The 22,286-nt window shown below is 43.4% G+C and overlaps 1 protein-coding gene across 2 annotated transcripts; it reads right to left on the reverse strand.

Annotated features, from left to right (window-relative positions):
- Window positions 1–2,271: 2,271 nt before the first annotated feature.
- Window positions 2,272–21,971, reverse strand: LOC146193545 (boophilin-H2-like). 2 transcript variants are annotated; one of them, XM_084602797.1, is made up of 9 exons: window positions 21,918–21,971; window positions 18,934–18,981; window positions 15,889–16,074; window positions 15,261–15,308; window positions 12,080–12,265; window positions 11,461–11,508; window positions 5,128–5,313; window positions 4,954–5,001; window positions 2,272–2,527 (listed from the first exon to the last, which is right to left on the reverse strand). In XM_084602797.1, exons 1-9 carry the CDS (start codon window positions 21,958–21,960, stop codon window positions 2,517–2,519), a joined length of 804 nt encoding a protein of 267 aa, XP_084458923.1. In that variant the 5' UTR covers window positions 21,961–21,971; the 3' UTR covers window positions 2,272–2,516. The 2 variants fall into 2 exon arrangements, with proteins under 2 accessions (XP_084458923.1, XP_084458922.1); XM_084602796.1 differs by lacking the exon at window positions 2,272–2,527 and adding an exon at window positions 3,405–3,792.
- Window positions 21,972–22,286: the final 315 nt, after the last annotated feature.

Consider the following 22,286-nt stretch of genomic DNA (forward strand, 5'->3'; position numbering starts at 1 on the left):
CTTGATGGACAGTTGAGCTTGCTCCCCTTTCTTCTCCAAGTTCATCGACGAACAACTGGGGGTGCCGATTCAAGTCTTCCTTAAGGGTGCGGCGACCTTGTGCATCCATGTGATTGACGCTATTCTAGTCGAGCCGGAGCTGATGCACCCATTCCCTTCCTATGAGAGCACGTCCCTCCTGGCGCAAAATGTGCAGAGGCAGCTGGAGAGACTGACTCCGATGCTTCACATTCGTTGTTACCACCCCTCTGGGCGCACGAACTATTCTGTTTACGTACGCAGCACTACCGAAGCCGAGCGTAACTTCATCTGCAGAAAAGAGGAGCGAAAAAGCTGATACGGCATCACCGATACTGCTGCCCTCGCGTCTACTTATATTTTGAGCGGCATCCCTTGAACACACATTGTGAAACATATCGGTTCTTGCCGCGCTCTGTCCAGCGTTGCCAGGAGCAGTGGCTCTACATCATCCTCTGTCTCGAACGCGCCGAAGCTTTGCCTCCTTCAGTCTTTTCGTTGCGCATCTTGTCCGGTACGTTTCGTAGTGTGCGAATTAGACGTCGGCTGAGAGCGGCACACTTTTTCGATTTGACCTACACGATGGCATCGGAAACACGTCGCTGTTCCGAAACTGCAGTTATGATTGCGATGACGCGAGCCGCATCTAGAGCATGGCGAGTCTTCTCGTGCGTGGCTGCTCTCTGTAGCAAAATTTTGGAGGCCCTCTTGAGCTCTTCCAGTCGGCCGGCACTCAGTTACATTCTTCGTAGCCGCCTCTACTGATAACGCAATCTCAACTGCCTTTTTTGAATGTCAGTGACGCATCCTCAACCAAACGCCTCTTTTGCATGTCGGCCCTGGCCAAGCCACACATGAACCTGTCCCTCACAGTTCCTTCTAGGTTCGCTCCGAAGTCGCATGTGTCTGCGGATTCCTTGAGGTCTGCCCCGAACTTCGCAATGCTGTAAGTCTCTAATTATGTTTTCCGGCGAAACTTTGCTCTTTCTGCGATAACTGATGGCCTGGGTGAAATATTCTCTCGTAAAGCTTTCTGAAGTTTGGACAAGGACTGACTAGCCGGAGTATTAGGTGCGATTAAACTCTTCAATAATTTTTACGTCTTCGGTCACATAATACTCAAAAAGGCGTCTACCTTGCTGCTGTGTGGATTGTTATTCACACGCAGGATTGCATTAATCCTCTCTTCGTATGTTTCCCAATCTGACTGAGATTTATCGAATGGTTCCACTCGCCCAATTGTCACAATCCTGGATGCGTTCGGGTCGCTCAGCAGTGGCTGCTTTACGCTGGCTTTAACTTCAATTTTCACGGCCCCTGTGGAGGCAGTCATCCCATCCTCGTCGCCAGGAGGATGCTATGTCTTGGAGGAAGCACGCCACGGCAGCCAAGCAGTAACCGAGAGAGAGGTTTATTGTGATCCGGCCGAGAATCCCGCTGGCCATCGACTGCCCACGACAAACACAGTGCAGTACGCTTTTATCGTGATACAAAGCGGTGACAAGGGGGCGGATACAAGGGGGCGGCACCCCAACGCCGACACGTGTCCATGAGCTGGCTGTTTTCTTATCAGCCAAACACTACAGAGAGGAAGCCGGCAGAGTGTGTGAGATAAATAATTCAAGTTATAAGCATTCTACAGGAAATCAAGAAGAAATGGGCATGGGCAGGGTGTGTAGTGAGTAGAGAAGACATCCGATCGTCGGTTAGGGTAACAAATTGGGTTCCAAGGGAAGGAAACCGTAGCAGGCCTATTCTTCCTGCTCTACGCTAACCACCGATGATATACATGGGACACCATCCTCCCGTTCTCTGCCAGTAGTGACGAAGACCACTATGCAGCCGAGACAATCTTCTTCGCCGAAGAAGTCAGCTGGCTTGCTCACCTTCGCATCTCAGCCTCACAAGATTGCTCTAAAGCACAGTACGATTCCCACCACCCTCACGTTATATACGAGCCTGGAGATTTGGTTATGCTATCAGCCTATCAGGAAGCGGGGTCTGTTGCAAAAGTTGCATAAGCTGCTGTGCCACTACGATGGACCATTTGTTGTTCTTGCCCAGCTTAGCGATCTCAATTATCGCATCTCTCGCCTCATCAAAAACGGCCGTAGCTCTGCGAAAAGTTAAGTGAAGGGAAGATGACGTCAACGAAGAAGTGGCTTGTGCTGGGACACGCAAGTGGATACTGCTGGGTCCTCGACGTTTGTCCTCCGACAAATGAAACCTCTCTCGTAACAATATTATGTAGTTTATTGTACAGTGCAAAGTTGAGGAAGGAAGAAATTGCAGGAGGCTTGAAGCAGTTCAAGCTATTACGCCGAATCTGACAAGAAACCTCTTATGAGTAGATCTGGCTGTGCTTGATTTCGTAACATTTTATAACCTGTCTTCTTTTCCATTTGAAGCCAAGTTTGGATGTATGGTTCCTACGCGCTGCGAGCTATTTTGTTGCCGCCTTCATTTTAAATACTTGGCGCCCATCATACGGAGTGTAATCACCGGTTTCCTGCATTGGAAAATTAAAGCGCTGCTTAGTAAGATGGACTGTATTTAGAAATTATATTTAGAGGAACCATTTAATGAACACAAAATTGTGAACCGCGTTTTAATGTTATATTAAAGGTCATTTTTCAAACAGATTGTTATTTTTATGTAAAATTTTCCACTATTTTGCTTGTTCTGCCTCTAATTTCACACCATGTTTTCAAGGTAAATGCCCACAAAGAAAATCTTGAACGTCGAACTGCCAGTCAAGATCTGCCGAAATGAAGATGAATGCAGGTTAGTTTAGATTATTTTATTTTTCTATTGGAAGGCTGGTTGTTCTGTGTCAACTATAATTTATAAAAATTTATTCAGAATAACACTAAGAAAGGGACACTTACGCCATATATCGAAGTTATCTGCGAGAAATGCTACCTTAAGTCTGCCATTGAATGAAAACCGAAAATAAAGTTGCTTTATTTTATTATAGATATTGTTGAATACACAAGTATGGGGCAAAAAGATCAGTGAATAGTTTTGCTGGAGCTCAACAGGCGCCTCCTTATTTTCGCAAGAGCAATTTCAGCGTATTATTGAATTTCTCCTTTAGGTTTACTGCAATGCAGGGGTTGGGAATGAGGCGTCCATCTATGCGCCGTTAGCAATTCGATTTCTGTGTCTCATGCTGATAGTCCCGTGGAAGGTTTGTTCCGCGTTTCGCACCTTCAAATGTGACAGCTTCATTTTCAGAAAATGTGGTGTTTCAGGCCGCATAAAATCTGTTTGGTGCAAGTCAGCCCGTTAGGAACTATTCATTTTCTTGTCACATTTAGACCGCCCACGCCCTCTTTCCGCTGCACAAGGTGTCAAATCATGCAAAAAAGAAACAAAGATGCCAGTCGTGTAAATCAGATTTATTAATGTGTCTTCAATGCTTTACATATTCTACAAGCAGCTTTGTCATCTTTACAACTAAATATTTAGAAAGTACTTGTCAATTCATCTCAACTTGAACATTCCCGATTGAAAACCTATGGCACTCGTAATCAAGAAACAGTAAGTGCAATGTAGGCTTTTATGGGAGCAGGGGCTCGGGCCGCCAAGGGGCCGGAGGGGCGCAGACACGCGTGCATTGGCGCATCGTCTCGAAGTTGTTGCCGTTGCTGTCGCAGCCGCCGTAGATGAATGGCCGGCATTGCTTTGTCTGAGCGTCGTAGTAGAAGCGAGGGAAGGAAGCCATACAAGGACCGGAGTGCGGGGGACGACGGCAAACATCATCCACAGTTGCTGAGGGAAGAAAATTTAAACTATCATAATTGGAGAAAAAAAGTGCTACAAAGACAGGATACAGCGAGATACACAGTTCCAAATGCCCAGACTGTGACATTACTGATTCAGTATCGGTTCATTGGCACGCATGGAGGATACTGGATTATAGCATATCATTATGCAGAACCCCATTCCACCTCGTGTTATAAGGGAGTAATTACTCATTGCATCAACCCAAGCGCAGCCATACGGCTACAAAGGAAAGCTATACAGCTTTCTCAGAAACTTCGTAGTTAAAGAAAAATTCGTCCTGATCCGGGAATCGAACCCGGCACCACCGCCTTTCCGGGGCAGTCGCTCTACCGACGGAGCTAACCAGGACGGTCAGCAGATCAGATGGTAGGGCGAGAGCGAATTTATCTATAACTCGAAGTGGGAATGGTGTTGGCCAAATATTTAGGGGAATCCCCCAAGGTGGAGTAGATTTGTAATAAGGGAGTAATTACTCATTGCATCCACCCAAGCGCAGCCACACGGCTACAAAGGAAAGCTATACAGCTTTCTCAGAAACTTCGTAGTTAAAGAAAAATCCGTCCTGATCCGGGAATCGAACCCGGCACCACCGCCTTTCCGGGGCAGTCGCTCTACCGACTGAGCTTTTTTCTTTTTTTTTTCTCTTTAACTACGAAGTTTCTGAGAAAGCTGTATAGCTTTCCTTTGTAGCCGTATGGCTCCGCTTGGGTGGATGCAATGAGTAATTACTCTCTTATTACAAATCTACTCCACCTTGGGGGATTCCCCTAAATATTTGACCGACCTCCGCCTCGTGTTGTGGGCAATTAAAGTTTCATTTTTAGCGCCGTCTGAGCGGAAACTTTCTTTGAACTACTGAGTTTCTTGAGTACACTTATGGAGATCGCTTAAAGATTTAGGCGAAGCATGTATCTCGCCTAGCTCTATGTTGTTTAAAATTGGCTTCAATGTTCACTTGTCAACAGCACTCCGAAGAACGTCGCCTCCTTATAAGTAATGCAGCAATGCATCATCCTATCAAATTATATCTGGAAATACATCTATGCATACATAGCAGAGTTTAATTGTAACATTTCTTTCATTTCCTTTTTACGCGCAAAATGGCATGATATTAAGGCCATTTTAACCAAGTACAAATTTACATACCGGGCTGTGCAATGAGCGCCTCTAGAGGTTCTCCGGGCAACGAAATAGCTGAAAAGAGAGAATGAAAGAGGCACGTTTCTAAAATGGGAAAGGCAAATGTGTTCACGTTGCTGAGAAATGAGGAGTTGCTCTCTGATGTGTTTTACTTTCCCATATAAAAAAGAAAGCACTCACGTTTTTCTGCAGAACAGGTCATTTCGCACTGTCGCTTGGTCTCGTATCGGTTCTGGTTGCCTCCGCAGCCGCTGTAGATGAACGGTTCACACATGCCAGACTGGGCGTTGAACCACCACTTAGGAATCATTGCCTTGCAGGGCCCGGTTTCGTATTTCTGGGCGCAGTTTCCTCCAAAAACAGGTGCTGATGAAAAAAAATGAAAGCACTAATTGCACAATTGAAAAAAAAATAAAGATATTAACGAATAATATTGTTAATGTTATTATTATTAGAAATACAAATAATTTTCTATCATACAAAGATAAAGGTATTATCTGTACTATATATACATCTATATATTAAGGCGGAAGCCTCTATTGCCTCATCGTTGTTGTGAGCAAAAGTGTCACGTTTTGGCGGCTTTGATTAGTCGAGACGTGATGACGTCATGGAGGTCTGGACTAATCGCACAGCACCGCCGCAGTTTGCGAGATATGGCCATATGGCCATATCTCGCATACTGCAGTATATGGCCATATGGCAATTAATGATCAATCACTAATTATCAACAAATATATTTATTAATCACTGTTTATTCACAAACAACGATTAATTTTGTCATAATGAACACTAATCAGTAACTAATTACCTTCTAATTAGAAATTAGGTACTGATTACTAATTATTGATTAATTATTACTTACTGATTAGTTTCAGTTCTATAACTAATTAATTCAATACTACTTAATGCCGCGCAGCCGTAAAATCAACCACACAAAAATAAACGTAGAACAACTGCGAAGATACCAGGAGCGCGATCTCTACGCTGCCAAGCAGAATTCACTGAATAAATGCACTCGCAGAACGTCAAGAATAGTCGTTCGCTCTTCTCGTAGCACCATTCATTGCCACATGCGCAACAGTCGCGTAGCAAACTGTAGCACTCAGGCTTTCGCCTTTTATCACTTTAGTCGCCAAAGTGTCCTCCATTTTTTTTTTATTGGTAAAAGGAGATGTCTGCTTGGTACTGGTCCTACCATGCTACTTCTGATGGGAGTCACAGAGAAGAGAAGGCGAAGAGAAAATTAACAAAAAAAAAGTAGGTGACACACGTGTGCACACAAACACACGCAGATGCGCTTCAAAGATTGGCTTTGAGAAATGTTTTTAAGGCATTTGTAGCTCGCGTAGCCGAAAACCCATTGCACCAAGGACCGAGAACGTGTTCAAGGCGCAGGGCTGTGTCTTTAGTCAAGTCAAAATAATTCACTGTGTCCTGCGATGTGCAATGAACCTTTGGCAGGAGGTTTTCAAATGTTCGAAATCGTCACACACATCACATGTAGAGTAAAAAGGGCTGATAGCTATACTTATTTTATGTATAAAGTAGCTTATGCACGTCACATTCAAGCGAATTCTGTGCAGGCAAATACGCTGGCATCTGCTCAAATTGTGCAGAATTCGGAAGACATGGTTGGGTCTATTTGATGTAGAGGTTTGGTGGCCTATCTCGCACCACAGACAGCGCTACAATTGCCATTATTCAGTGGCTACAAGTCTTGCGTGATCTCTCTGTGCGAATGGGATTAAAATTACTCTTGACGAATCTTCATGTACTAATTTAGCACCGGCGTCGGCGTAGTCATTGCCCGCCATGCCGCTGTAAGAAGGTAAACACTGTACCACCATGCGGTGATGCCGCTCGCAGGCCTCAGTGTGAAGGTTACTTAAGTCAATGATGAGCTGTTCCTGAAATCGTGATGACTTAAGCTATTGTTGTGCAGCGCGACAGTCATTGAAGACAACCCATCGTGCAGGAGGGTTTTGTTCCCTTATGGTTACATTTCATTGAAGCGAAAATAACAATAAATTTGTTTGTAATAATGTCGATGAGTTTCAAATGACCCTTGCTTTTCAACGCGCAACTTGCTTTCCGACATTGTTAAACTGCGGAGTCTCGTATAGAGGAACAAGCCGAGACACGCATAAACTGCCGTTTATGTTGTTGAATTTTTTTTATGTAACAGCGACGTTCGCCCATCATTTGACTGCAACTGTCCATCAAGGCAATCTGTCAGTGGTGGTACTGATAGGGACCAAATGCCTAAAAGTGTGCCTCGGAATTATTCAACACTGATTTCCGGATGGCTACATTGAGGCCAGATGCAGCAACATTGAGCCTAAGCCAACGGCTAATACTACTACCGGGTGCAGATATGGCAGGTACTGTTCCGCTAAGCTGATAGCAGTACTACCAGCCAATACGTAGCGTAATGGGTCAACATTTGCACGGCATGAGAAATGCGGTCGGTGACACTCCCCATTGTCGCCGACGTCGATTTGAGGGTAGTCTGATGCACGTAGCTGGGAATGTAGCGTTCATTTCGTTATAACAGAATTAGAAGCAGAGAAAAGAGGTCTCGTTAAACAAGTGCAAAAAACGTGCCTCCAACGTTGCGAGAGAGAGTCTCTACCATTTTTGTTTTGCCAGTGAAGACATGCGACATTCTACTATCAGCATCGCTCATTTGTGCACTCGGGTTAAACTGTTGTATGGCCTTTCATTTTCAATCACAAGTTTTGGTTGTTGGTGTGCTTTCATTGGTCTTACTGTCTAGTACAGATTGAGCGGTAAATTTGCTTAGTAGTACTGAGTATCAATGTTATGGCAAATCAAGATTTTAAAAGATTTAGGACATGTAAAAAGTCAACCTTTGTTCTGTATTTTGTAATATGAGATATGCTCTGATTTACTCTAAGATTAGGACCGTAAAACGCCGCGTATCTAATGCATTGCACCAGCTTTCATGCAAATATGTGCGCAAAAAAGTTTGTTTTCTCGCTTTTCCTTTTACACATAGTTACCCCTCCAGTAAAATAATTCAACAGCTCCCCGAAGTGCACGAAGGCGAGGTTGGGCCCGATATTTAAGAGAGCGATTAGCCTGGCAGGTAAGAACCCACTAATAATAGCCGGCGATTTTAATGCCAGACATCGAGAATGGGGTTACACGGCCAGCAGCCCGAAGGGTCAAACGCTGTTGGAAGATTATCACTGAGTCAAACCTCTACATCGCTAACGACATTAGATGCCCGACGAGGGTGGGCAACAGTGTGTCAGCGGACACAAACCCGGACTTGACTCTCTGCCATAGAACTGGCATAGTCAAGTGGACGAACAAGCATCAGGATCTAGGTAGCGACCACTACGTGCTAGAGGTAGAACTAAGTAGGAAAGTGAGCGTTAAGCGCGCTGTGTGTCGGACGGAAACCCAAGTGGATTGGGATAAATTCAGACAGATCAGAGAACGGGAAGAAATTGGAGATATAGAGTGCATTCAAAATTGGGCCACCCAATTAATTACCCATGTCAACGAGGCCACCGAAGAAATCAAAGGCGAAGCTCTGCCTGAAGCGATGGATAGCAGGCTATTCGGCATGTTCAAAAAGAAAGAAGAGCTAACGAAGAAGCTCAAAAAGCAAAAGTGGAACCGCAATCTCAGAAGAGAGATAGCCAGACAAAACGTCGAAATAGAAAAATACGCCCGGAAACTCGAATCGCAACGTTGGGATAACAAATGCGACGAGATGGAGGGCACCATGAATGGGGCCAAGACGTGGCAACTGCTCAGGTTCCTGATAGACCCGACTAAGTCCAAAACGGTCGCCAATATAGAACAGGTCAAGGCGAGGTATAACTTTAAGGGTACGGACAAACAGCTCATTGACAAGCTCAAGTCCATGTACATAGCTCCCTCCGCCACAGCGCATTACAGAGATTACAACGGACCGGCGAACAGCGAGCTTGACGCGTCCATAACAGTGGCAGAAGTCAGAGCGGAGCTGCACGGCCTAAAAAGACGCTCGGCCCCCGGGCCGGACCTCGTTAATAACAAGATGCTCGCAAATCTGGACGACGAATCGATCCATGCCCTAACCAAATATTTAAATCAGGTGTGGGAGAGTGGTCAAGTACCCCAAGAGTGGAAGAGGGCTAAGATCACCCTAATCCACAAGCAGGGAAAACCACCGGGCTTGGAGAATCTCCGCCCAATATCACTAACATCCTGCGTAGGCAAACTACTTGAGAAAGTTATTCAGAGGAGGCTAACCAAATACACCGAAGAGAATGATGCGTGGCCGGCTGAATTGGTCGGATTCAGGCCCGGCCTTTGTACGCAAGATACCATGCTCAGACTACATAACGATGTTGTCAGAGACTTCAGGAAAAAAAATAAGAAAGCTATTCTAGGCTTAGACCTTAAGAAAGCTTTTGACAACGTCAGTCACGACGCCATTCTCGACGGGCTCGCTGAGCTTAGAGTAGGCGAAAGAACCTACAACTACATTAGATCATTCCTGCGAGACAGGACGGCGATCATCAGCTTTCAGGGCTTATCTTCGGAGGAGTTCCCGCTAGGTAACAGAGGCACTCCGCAGGGGGCTGTGCTCTCACCTTTCCTTTTTAACATCGTAATGAGGAAGCTCCCCAGTAAGCTTGGCCATCTCGATGACTTAAAACTAAGCATTTACGCGGACGATGTGACCGTCTGTATGTGCGAAGGGAGCGACTCGTACATCACATCCAGGCTCCAAGAGGCAGCAGATATAATCAGCTATCACGCAGAGGACGTAGGTCTATGCTGTTCGCCAGAAAAATCGGAGCTCCTGGTAATGACCAGAAGTAGTGGGAAGATAACTCCAGATATCAAAATTAAAGTCAACGGAAACGAAGTCCGGAAAGTAGATGAAATTAGAATATTAGGTATGATTATCAACCGCAGGGGTAGTAACAAAAGCCTAATTAAGAAATTAAAAGATCAGGCGGAGCTCGTAGTCAGAGTATTTAAGAAGACGTCCAACAGAAGGAGTGGTCTCACGGAGGCTAGTAGACTCAGACTCGTACAAGCTTTTGTCACGAGCAGAATGTGCTACGCGACTCCATTCCTAAATATCAACAAGACCGAAGAACACAAATTAAACACCATAATTAGGAGATGCACGAAGTGCGCTCTAGGACTCCCCATAACTACTTCTAACGACATTCTAGAGAAAATGGGGTTGCATAATGAGTGGAAAGAGCTGGCTGTGGCGGTCAGGCTGTCCCAGAGAGAGCGACTCGCAGGAACGGCGGCGGGTAGGCAAATCCTCGGTTGGGTAAACCTACTAGCGCCCGGGGAAGGCGAAAGTGTCAGAGAAAGCATAGATCGAAAAATCAGAAAGCATCTATACGTCTCGCCCATACCGAAGAACATGCACCCCGTAGACGACGAGGGGAGGAGGAAAAGCAGAGCTAAGCACCTCGCTAACAAATTGGACAAACTCCCGCCGGGATCGGTCGCCTACACCGATGCAGCGATCGGGAAAGAAGGCGACGTAACCTCGGTCGCCCTATTGGACACTGGGATCGCCATAGGAATAGAAAGAAATCGAGATCTACCGCCGGTAGAGGCGGAGGAGATTGCAATAGCCATTGCCATTGCACGACCAGGCGTGAAACACGTCATCAGCGATAGCAAAGCGGCGGTTAGAAATTTTAGCAAGGGTAGAGTCAGCAATCGTGGTGCAAAACTTCTGAACGAGTCGTCTCTCGCCGTAAGCGTGACCATAATCTGGACCCCAGCACACGCCGGTCTCGCCGGCAACGAGGCTGCCCACATGCTCGCCCGCTCCTCGCTACCTCGGGGTGCTGCGGACGCCTCCACAACATCTAAAACCAAAGAATGTATAGGTACCTTTAGGGATGTAACCGACAACTTGAAGAAAGACCGGAGGATATATCCGCCACCGGTTAGATCCCTGAGTAAAAAGGAATCGTACGACTGGAGAAGACTCCAAGCTCGAAATTTCTTTTCGCCCCTGTGGAGGAGTTGGACGGGTGCCAGAGGGCGGAAGAGGGACGGTGCATAAACCGAAATTTGTAAATTTTGCAGCCACGTGGCAACATTAGATCATATAATATGGAGATGCGTTCGTGCCCCAGGGCGCAACGCGATTAAAACTAGCGATGAATGGGAGACCACGCTAAGAAGCTCCGACGAAAAAACACAGCGATTCGCCGTCCGCCTGGCGGCGGAGGCTGAAGTCCTCTTCTCCTAGACGAGGCCGGGTGTCCTCTGGCCGCGGTGTGACAGACTGCCTCCCCGGACGCCTGCGTGCGGACACGTAGGTGGCTAATGCACCATATTCGGCGGAAATAAATGTTCTTCCTCCTCCTCCTCCTTCTCCTCCTCCTCCTCAACAATTATATATATGCATGCTTCAGCAGTGCCTTAATAAGGGCTTCAATGCTTTCGCACAACTGCGCAACATGGCAATATAATTACAGCAGAGTAAATGACCATTGTACATACCAGGCAGTGCGCTGAGCGCCAGTCGAGGTTCTCCGGGCCAGAAAATTGCTGGGAATATAGCAAAAAATATAATTCAAGAAAATAAGTAATGCAAACGAAAAGAGTCTGTCATCAAAATGCTTGGGTGATGCGATCATTAAAACAAAAGTTTCCAAAATCGAAGAATGAAAATTTTACTAGACTTCTTCCCACTTAGTCTCCTTTAATGCATTTACACAAGTGTTTCTGGAAGCAGCTCATCTGGAATTAATTTCGAAAGGATCAGTATCACAAAATGTTTTTTGCCACCTATATATTAAGCAAATTTAGCAAAAAGGATGTCATAAGTGTAACATTTAGCTTCGGCATCCTGAAAACATGACATGGAGTTCGTTGTAAAGAACGGAAACCATACCTTCACGTACGCAGCATTGAAAATTGCTGCTTTAGAACCAGCAGTTAATGATCATGAAAGAAAAAATAAATATTGGACACCTTGAAAATATTGAAAACATATTTTTTCGTTTATATTACTTTGACCCAATATTTAAACTTTTCCGCGATTCCCGAACGCTAAACTAACAAAGTCGAGTCTATGTTCAACGGCATCTGAAGTTTCAGTTTTGCAATAAGCACTCACGTTTTTCGGCAGAACAGGTCATTTCGCACTGTTGCTTAGTCTCGTATCGGTTCTGGTTGCCTCCGCAGCCGCCGTAGATGAACGGTTCACACTTGCCAGACTGGGCGTTGAACCACCACATAGGAAACATTGCCATGCATGGTCCGGTTTCATATTTCTGGTCGCAGTTTCCTCCGAAAACAGGTGCTTATAAAAAAATCAGAGCAATATTTGCACAATTAAAAAATAATAAGGATATTAAAGAATATCATTATTGATATTATTATTATTAAAATACAAATAATATTTCTATCATACGAAGCTAAAGGTACTTTCTGCACCAGGACAAAGCCAATTCTATTCTGTTTAAGCCCCACAGATTTTATTAATAACTTAGCATTGAACTCCAGGTCGGTAAGAGCTTTTTTTGTAACTATTCTCCGAAACTTATTACCTGCGTAGTTCCTTGTAATTAGCGAAGTCCGCCCGACAGAAAGAGATATATATATATATTAAGGCGAAAGCATTTATTGCCTCAACGTTGTCGTCAGCAAAAGTGTCACGCTTTGGCAGCTCTGATTGGTCTAGACGGGATGACGTCATGGAGGTCTGGACCAATCACAGAGCACCACCGTAGTATGCGCTAACGCACGCCTTATATCGCCATATGACAATAAAATATAAATTAAATATTAGTAACAAATTATTTATTTACAAATCACTGCTTGTTTATAAAGCACATATAAATAAATATATAATGAGTACTAATCACAAGTTACTAATTATTAACTGATCAGTAATTATTTATTTAATATTATTTACTAATTATTTTCAGTTCCATAAATAATTATTCATTAGTACTTAATGCCGCGCCACCAATAAAATCAACCACACAATAACAAACGTAGTACAACTGCGAAGATACAAGGAGCGCGATCTGGTTGCTGCCAAGCAGAATTCACTGCATAATTGCACTCGCAGAATGTGAAAGAGTAGTCGCTCGCTTTGCTCGTAGCAATATTCATTGATATATGCGCAACAGTTGCGTAGCAGTCTGTAGCACTCAAGCTTTCGCCTGTCATCTCTTTAGTCGCCAAGGTGTCCTCGAATTTTTTTTTTAATGGTAAAAGGTAAATAAGTCTGCCTGGTACTGGTCCTAGCATGCTACTCCTGACGTGGGTGACAGAGAAGAGAAGGCGAAGGGGAAAATGAACGAAAGAAACAACAGCAAAAAAGTTTGTGACACGCTCTCACACACACAAACACGCAGATGAGCTTCAAATAGTCGCTATCAACCCTGTGTCTTTGAAAAATGTTATTAAGGCCTTTGTAGCTCGCGTAGCCGAAGACCCATTACACCAAGGACCGAGAACGCTTTGAAGGCGCAGGGCGGTGTCATTAGTCAAGTCAAAATAATTCACTGTGTCCTGCGATGTGCCATGAACCTTTGGCAGGAGGTTGTCAAATGTTCGAAATCGTCACACACATCACATGTAGAGTAAAAAGGGCTGCAAGCTATACTGATTTTATGTATAAAGTAGCTTATGCACGTCATATTCAAGCGAATTCTGTGCCGGCAAATACGATGGCATCTGCTCAAATTGTGTAGAATTCGGAAGCATGGTTGGATCTATTTGATGTAGAGGTCGGTATTTGTGATCTAGGTCGCACCAAAGAGAGCGCTACAATTGCCATTATTCAGTGGCTACAAGTCTTGCGGAATCTCTCTGTGCGAATGGGATTAAAATTACTCTTGACGAATCTTCATGTACTAATTTAGCACCGGCGTCGGCGTAGTCATTGCCCGCCATGCCGCTGTAAGAAGGTAAACACTGTACCACCATGCGGTGATGCCGCTCGCAGGCCTCAGTGTGAAGGTTACTTAAGTCTATGATGAGCTGTTCCTGAAATCGTGATGACTTAAGCAATTGTTGTGCAGCGCGACAATCATTGAAGACAACCCATGGTTCAGGAGGGCTTTGTTCGGTGATGGTCGCATTGCACTGAGTCGAAAATAAAAATAACTTCGGTTGTAATTAGGTCAATCAGTTTTGAATGACCCTTACTTTTCAACGAGCAACCTGGTTTCAGAGATGGTTAAATTGGGGAATCTCGTATTGAGAGACAAGCCTAGATAGGCGTCAACTACCTTTTATGTTGTATAAATTGTTTTCTCTTTATGTAATAGAGATGTTCGCCCATAATTTTACTGCACCTGTCAATTATGGCAACCCATCTGTGGTGGTACTGATAGGTGCAATACCAAAAGCAGAAAAGTGTGCCTCGGAATTAATAAATACTGAGCTCCGGATGGCTACATTGAGGCCCGCTGCCGCAGCATTGTTCATAAGCCAACGGCTAACACAACTACCGGGTGAAGATATGGCAGGTACTGCTCCGCTCAGCTGATGGCATTGCTACCAGCCAATACGTAGCACCAAAACATGTCTAGCTAGCCTATTGACTGAACATTTTCGTGGCATTCTAAATGCGATCGGTGACACTCCCCGGGGTCGCCGATGTCGATTTGAGGGTTGTATGAGGCACGTGGCTGTAAATGTAGCGTTTTGCTTTCGCTATATCAGAATTAGAAGCAGAAGGAGGAGGTCTCGGTAAATAAGAGCAAAAAACATTCCTCCAACGCTGCGAGAGATAGTTTCCACCATCTTTTTTTGCCAGTGAAAATGTGCGACATTCCCCAATCAGCATCCCTCATTTGTGCACTCGGATTAAACTGTTGTATGGCCTTGCATTTTAAAGAACAAGTTTGGGCTGTTGACGTGTATTGATTGGTCTCACTGCCAGGTACAGATTGAGCAGTAAATTGACTTAGTAGTACTGAGTATGAAAGTTATGGCTGATCAAGATTTTAATAGATTTAGGGCATCTAAAAAGTCCGCCTTTGTTCTGTATATTTAATGAGATATGCTCTGATTTACTCGAAAATATAGGACCCTAAAACGCCACGTACAAATATATATATATATATATATATATATTGCACCACCTTTCATGCAAATATGTGAACAAAAATGTTTTTTTCTCCCTTTACACTTTACACATAGTCACATTACACTGAAATAATTCGGCAAAACTATATATGCATGCTTCAGCAGTGCCCTAATAAAAATATTCAATGCTTTCGCACTAGTGCCCAACGTGACAATACAGTTGTAGCACTTTAATGGACCATTGTACATACCAGGCAGTGCACTGAGCGCCAGTCGAGGTTCTCCGGGCCAGGAAATGGCTGTGGATATACCAACAAAATTAATTGAAGAAAATAAGCAATGCAAACGAAATGATTCTGTCATCGAAAAGCTTGGGTGATTCGATCATTTGAACAAAAGTTTCCGAAATCGAAAAATAGAAATTTCTAGACTTTAGACTTCTTCACACTTAATCTCCTTTAATGCATTTTACACAAATGTTTCTGGAAGCATCTCAGCAGGAATGTATTTCAAAATGATCAGTATCACAATGTTTTCTACCACCTATATATTAAGCAAATTTAGCAAAAAAGCAGTCGATGTCATAAAAATAAATGTTAGCTGTGGCATCCTGAAAATATGGCATAACGTTTGTTGTAACGAACGAAAACAGTTTCTTCGCGTACGCAGCATTGAAGACTGCAGCTATTGAAGCAGCCTTTAAAGATTATGAACGAAGAAAGAAGTATTGGGCACCTTGAGAATACTGAAAATGTATTTCTCGTTGATATTACTTTGGCCCAATAATAACACTTTTCCGCGATTCCCGAACGCTAAACTAACAGAGTCGATTGAATGTTCAACGGCATCATAAGTTTCAGTTTTGCAATAAACACTCACGTTTATCGGCAGAACAGGTCATTTCGCACCGTTGTTTAGTCTCGTATCGGTTCTGGTTGCCTCCGCAGCCACCGTAGATGAACTTTTCACACTTGCCAGACTGGGCGTTGAACCACCACATAGGAATCATTGCCTTGCAGGGCCCGGTTTCGTATTTCTGGACGCAGTTTCTTCCGAAAAGAGGTGCTGATGAAGAAATGAAAGCTCTAATTACATTACTGAAAATACCAATATATTTTCAATTATACGAAGCTAACGGCACCATCTGTACCAGGACAAAATAAATTCAGTTCTTTTTAAGCCCTGCAGAGTCATCTATTAGCATACAATTCCCTCATCCCGCCGCTCTTGGAATATGTCGTTATTATTTGGGACCCTTTCACATTAACCAACATTTATAAACTAGAGCGACTACAGCACAAGGTAGTTAGGTTTTTGTTTAACGCATACGGCCGTGCACCTGTCAGTGAGCTCGTGAAACGCAGCGGACTACACCCAGTTAGTGAGCACAATCTTGTCTGTCGAGAAAAGTTTTTATTTCAACTCATAAAAGGTCACTATAATATTAATAATTCCAATAATTTTGTTCACTCCTCAGGTTATAACACGAGACAAAGGCACGATCTGACAATAACTCCCTTGAATGCGCGAAATAACGGCTTTAAATATTCTTTTTTTCCTAGAACAGTTACTGAGTGGAACGACTTTAACAGCGAGACTGTTACTCAGAATAGTGTAGTAATATATGAAAAGTGCCTGCAAAGGTTATGAATTTTATAAATTTGAAGTTGTGTTTATATGCTTGTATTTCATTTTCTCCCCACCCTGCTTTGATCCGTACTGCATCGGAGTATTTATAAATAAATAATTAAAAAAAACATTGTACTCCACGTCGTCCGGAACTTTGTTGTCATCATTCTCTCAACCTTATTATCCGCGCAGTTTGTTGTAAATAAAGCAGTCTTCCCGTGAGAGAGAGAGACAGAGATTTTAATGGTAGCAGGAGATATCTGCCAGGTACTCATCCTAGCATGCTACTGCTGATGTGGCTGAGAAAGAGAAGATGAAGAACAAAATGAAGAAAAATAAACTTTAAAAAGTGGTGAGATACACTTTCACACACAAAACCACGCAGTTTAGTTTCGAAGAGTCTTATCAACCTTGTGTCTTAGAGAATTGTTATTAAGACCTTTGTACCTCGAGTAGCCAAAGACCCATCACACCAAGGAACGAGAACGTGTTCAAGGCGCAGGGCTGTGTTTTTAACCAAGCCTAAATTAACTCGCAATGTCCTGCAATGTGCAATGAACCTTTGGCAGGAGGTTATCAAATGGTCCCACGCATCACATGTAGAGTCAAGAGGGCTGCTAGCAATACCGAAGTTTCGCATAAAGTAGTTTGTTTGCGCTACATTCAAACGACTTCGTTGGAGGCAATTACGATCGCATCTGCTCAAATTGTGTGGTTTTTGGAAGACGTGAGTAGGGCTATTCGATGTAGACTTGGGCAATGGGGGTCCGGGTCACACAAACAAGAGTGCTTAAATTGCCATGATTCAGTAGCTACAAGTCTTGCTGCATATCGTCGTGAGAATGGGATTAAAATTACTCTTGATAAATCTTCTTGTACTAGTTCAGCAGCGGCGTCGTCGTAGCGATTGCCCACCATGCCGCTGTAAGCAGGTAAACGCTGTAGCACAATGCGGTGACGCAGCTCGCAGGCGTCAGTGTGCAAGTTATTTAAGTCAATGATGACCTGTTCCTGAAATTGTGATGACTTAAGCAATTGTAGTGCAATGTGACAATCATTGAAGAAAACCCATGGTGCAGGAGGGCTTTGTTTCGTAATCGTCTCATTCTACTGAAGCAAAAATAAAAATAACTACGGTTGCAATTATGTCGATGAATTTTGAATGAATTTTACTTTAAACGAGCGACCTGCTATCAGAGGTGGTTAAACTGGGGAAGCACGTATAGTGGGACAAATCGAGATATGCATAAACTTCCGTTTATGTTGTAGGAATTGTTCATTTAAGAAACAAGAGTGTTCGCCCCTCATTCGACTGCAACTGTCCATGATGGCAACCTATCTATGGTGGTACTAATAGATGCCACACCAATGGCCTAAAAGTGTGCCTCGGAATTATTGAGCCCTGAGCTCCGGATGGCTACATTGAGGCCCGCTGCCGCAGCATTGTGCATAAGCCAACGGCTAAAACAAATACCGGGTGAAGATATGGCAGGTACTGTTCCGCTCAGCTGATGGCATTACTACCAGCCAATACGTAGCACCCAAACATGTCTAGCTAACTAAATGGTTCACCATTTGCACGGCATGAAAACTGCGGTCGGTGACAATCCCCGGTGTCGCCGACGTCGATTTGAGTGTAGTATGATGCACATAGTTGGAAATGTAGCGTTGCTTTCGTTTTATGAGAATCAAAAGCAGAGGACGAAGGTCTCGTTAAATAAGAGCAAGAAACGTGCCTCCAACGCTGCGAGAGAAAGTCTCTAGCATCTTTCTTTTTTTTTTTGCCTGTGATAACATGGTGGCATTTCGCTATAAGCATCGCTCATTTGTGCACTCGGGTTAAACTGTTGTATGGCCTTGCATTTTAAAAAACAAGTTTCGGCTGTTGATGTGCATTGATTGGTCTTACTGTCAGTTACAGATAGAGCGGTAAGTTTGCTTAGTAGTACTGATATCACCTTTATACTTGGATGAGGATTTTAACAGATTTAATACATGTAAAAAGCTTTCCTTTGTTCTGTATTTTTTAATATGAGATCTGCTTTGATTTACTCGAAGCTTAGGACCGTAAAACATGACGTATCTAAATGTATTGCACCAGCGTTTATGCAAATATGTGCGCAAAAATGTGTTCTCTCTCTCTTGTTTTTAGATATTATTCCACCACGAAAATAATTCAGCAAATATATATTTATGCATATTTTAGCAGTGCCTCAATAAAAAACTTCAATGCTTTTGCACTAGTGCGCAACTGGACAATAAAGTTGCAGCAGTTTAAAGGACCATTGTACATACCAGGCAGTGAACTGAGCGAGAGTCGAGGTTCTCCGGGCCAGGAATTGGCTGTGAATATAACAAAATGGATTAATGCAAACGAAAGATTCTGTCGTCAAAAAGATTGGGTGATGCGATCATGCGGTCTCCTTTCACTCATTTTCTATAAGTGTTTTGGAAGCATCTGAGCTGGAATTTATTTCGAAAATATCACTATCACAAAATGTTTTCTGCCACCTATATATTAAGAAAATTTAGCAAAAAGGCAGTCGATGCCATAAGATTAGAAGTTCGTCTCGGCCATCCTGAAAAATGGCATGAGTTTGTTGTAAAGAACGGCAATCTTCACGTAGGCAGCATTGAAAACTATTGCTATACAACCAGCAAGTAATCATCATGAAGGAAGGAAGAAATATTGGACACGTTGACAACACTGAAAATATTTTTTTTTTCAAAAGGGGCGCTCGTGACGCTGCAGCACAGTGGCGACGAAATCTAAGCTTAGCACTAATAGGAATGCATACAAGCGAAAGGTTTCATAGCAGTTTTCTACTTTCACGGGACATTGATGTCGCTTTTGGACCAAGGAAACCATGAGCATCCTAGACAGAATTGTGAAATTATGAAACGGCATTTCGGAGGCACCGTAGTTTTAAAACACCGCCAAATGTATGGGGTGAGAGTTTGGAAGGCGATCCACAGAAACACATGTGAACACAACTTACCACAACTTTTTTCTCGTGTCGCAGACAAAGTGGCTGGCCGGTAAAAATTGGCAAGAGTTTTTAAAGAATATGTGACTAATTGCTACGTCATTTTGGAAGGAATCGATTTATAAAACGCAACTAAATATATGTGTCGTGAAGCTGTACGCACCGCCGGTATGCTGGTATCCGCTGAGTGTTTGTTCCGATCCCGCAAGCTTTTCGTGTAATCGAACGCGCTGCCATATGCACTTAATTTGATCACTAATAAAAGTAGCTGAATGTGTGCGGGCAAGGAAAAAGAACATTATTAGAGAACTTCTTGAACGTCAATAAAAACGCGAAATAAAGGCCCACAATTGCAGACGCCGCCGCACAAGACGCTCTATTCAACCGCTGACGACGCGGAATCCGCAATGAGCAGACAGGCATTTTGGTCGTCGATTGCTGAGCAAGGTTTGTTGATCGTGTTGTGCGAACTCTGCCTTCAGTTCAAAAGTTTTTATCATTTCGTGTACAGCATGTGATGGCGGTTTTCATTGGTCTTCTTCAGACGTTTCAGTGTACTACGAAATAATACTATCCGTGGTTATGTTGTATTTAGTAATGAAGTCAAAGTGCTTGTGTACGTCGATGATTTGCCATTCTCCTGCCTTGATAGAAATAAAACAAAAGTATTTCTGTTTTGTTTTGGGAGTTGTTTTGTTGTGACATTTCGATTATTGTCGTTTCTTGTGCGTGGTTGAACGTTTCCTTTGCTGTCAGAATTTCGTGTATGTGTATGCACGGGCACATTTGGTGCGTTGTCTGTCCATCTCCTCCTACTCTCTTCGTCCCCCCTTCCCTTCCTCGGTTGAAAGATGTGACGGTAAAAAGAGATGAAGAGGCCGCGCCGCAGTTAAATGAGAACAAAACGCGGTGCGAGCGCGTGAATAAGAGAACGTGAAACACAAGGACAGCGAGTCGATTTTTTGCCCGAGCATGCTTAGTTATTGTTATATTGTGGCACCTGGCACCGTAACATCTTATCTTGTTTACGAATCAAAACCTCCAAGTCAAGCAAACACTCAGCTGATTTGGCTCAAAATAGTGTTAGCTAAGTAGCGAGTATATCATTTATTTATTTCAAGCATTTTCTTCGAGAGCAGTTCAAGCTAACAGAAGATATTTGCATAGTACAGCAAGAGGAGAATCTCCGACTGTTCTTCTCCTTAGCCTTAGACCATCGCAGGTTTCTGGCTAGCTGAGTGATCATTACCAATGTTGATGAATAACGGTTTGAAATATAAACATTAGACGACACCGATTGGCTTTTAGTCGTGTCATGAGGTGCGAAAGCAGAACATATTTTTTTACATTCGTGTTAAGGCGACCTGTTTTGCTCTGAGAGCGCATTATTACAAGGATTTGGCTTGCACATGAAGTAAGCTCGCTTTATATGTAGTAAATTGTTTTTAAAGTCAATAACCTGCTGGAATAAAAATTTTTAATTTTACAATTATCATTTTATTTTTTCTTGGTCACATCTGACAGAAAATACGTTATTTAGAGGCATCATCTAAAACAATTGTTATTTGCACCTTTGTGTGTACTATAGCCTATTTTAGCCCTCCAATAGCACTTCTTAGAGGGTGCTAGAAAGACATATTAGAAGCCTTGGTCGGGCTTGCATTTATAAAGACGGCGCCCAAATGTCATAAGATTGCAGCAGTGCCTGTATCTTGCATAATGCTCCAGTTTTATGCTAGCACAACATTGGAAATCCAGGATGTAACATAAAGAGCTGGAAAAAAATGGAGGGGAACGTGCAGACTACGGGAAGATTTATTTCCCGACATCTGCGATATATTTTCAGCGTTTTGTGAGAGGTGCTTGCTTTAATAATGTAGCAGTTAGTTTCTCTGATTGAAGTATGATTCCACAGAAAACGTAGTTGTCCCATCTTTTACCAACGACACACGCCAGAGTTTTATTCCTAACAATATGAATTTCATGTAGTTTAATAAGCATACAAACTCTCCCTAGAGCGACTAATACATCGTAAGTGCGCATTCCTTCAGAAAGAAATATAGTTGTAAATTGCAGTGACGCATGTGGAAGGCTCGGACTTGTATTAATGCAACTCGAAACTTCCTGCTAGTGTCTGGGTTGTAGCATACGGATATTACGTGCTGTGTTTAATTTAATGCAGCACAATATTTACTGACCTGTAATGTTCGAAAGGCGATAGAAGGCCAACAAATATCAAGCAAAGACTTAAGGATGAAGGTAACAAAAATAAGTGGCCCGACTTCAACTCACCAAACGCAGTGCTGACAACGGCGAGTAGAATGTAGACCTTCATGTTGGCTACTGCAGGCAAACCCCAATTGAAGCCGGGTTGTTGCGATCAATTTTATACCCGCCGAAACAATAGCGTGAAGGCATCATATCGGCCGCCAGCCATTATCGATCTTTGGAGATAAGCGCGATGAAGCTCGCCAGGCTTGAAACCCACCCCTTAGGGCGTTGTTTTCGAAGCATTCATTTTGATGCTTTGATTTAAAGTTTTATCATTGGCTCGTGCCGTCTGCAACGTCCGGTGGTGATAGGCTAGAAATTGTGTCGTTCATTGGCTCTCATGCGAAAGATAAGGCTGACGGACTGTACATATCAGAAACTAATTGTGTC

The sequence above is a fragment of the Amblyomma maculatum genome, chromosome 4 (assembly GCF_055883805.1).
Source record: "Amblyomma maculatum isolate TAMU_Amacu chromosome 4, ASM5588380v1, whole genome shotgun sequence".
Classification (NCBI taxonomy): domain Eukaryota; kingdom Metazoa; phylum Arthropoda; class Arachnida; order Ixodida; family Ixodidae; genus Amblyomma; species Amblyomma maculatum.

Bases quoted from the DNA above. Each gene is read 5' to 3' on its own strand.
- LOC146193545 (XM_084602796.1), bottom strand. From the start codon at position 21,960: ATGAAGGTCTACATTCTACTCGCCGTTGTCAGCACTGCGTTTG. The intron at 12,266-15,260 runs GTATGTACAATG...TTTTTTTATAAG, and splicing joins GGCGCTCAGTGCACTGCCTG to CACCTGTTTTCGGAGGAAAC. The intron at 3,793-4,953 runs GTATGTAAATTT...TTCTTCCCTCAG, and splicing joins GGCGCTCATTGCACAGCCCG to CAACTGTGGATGATGTTTGC.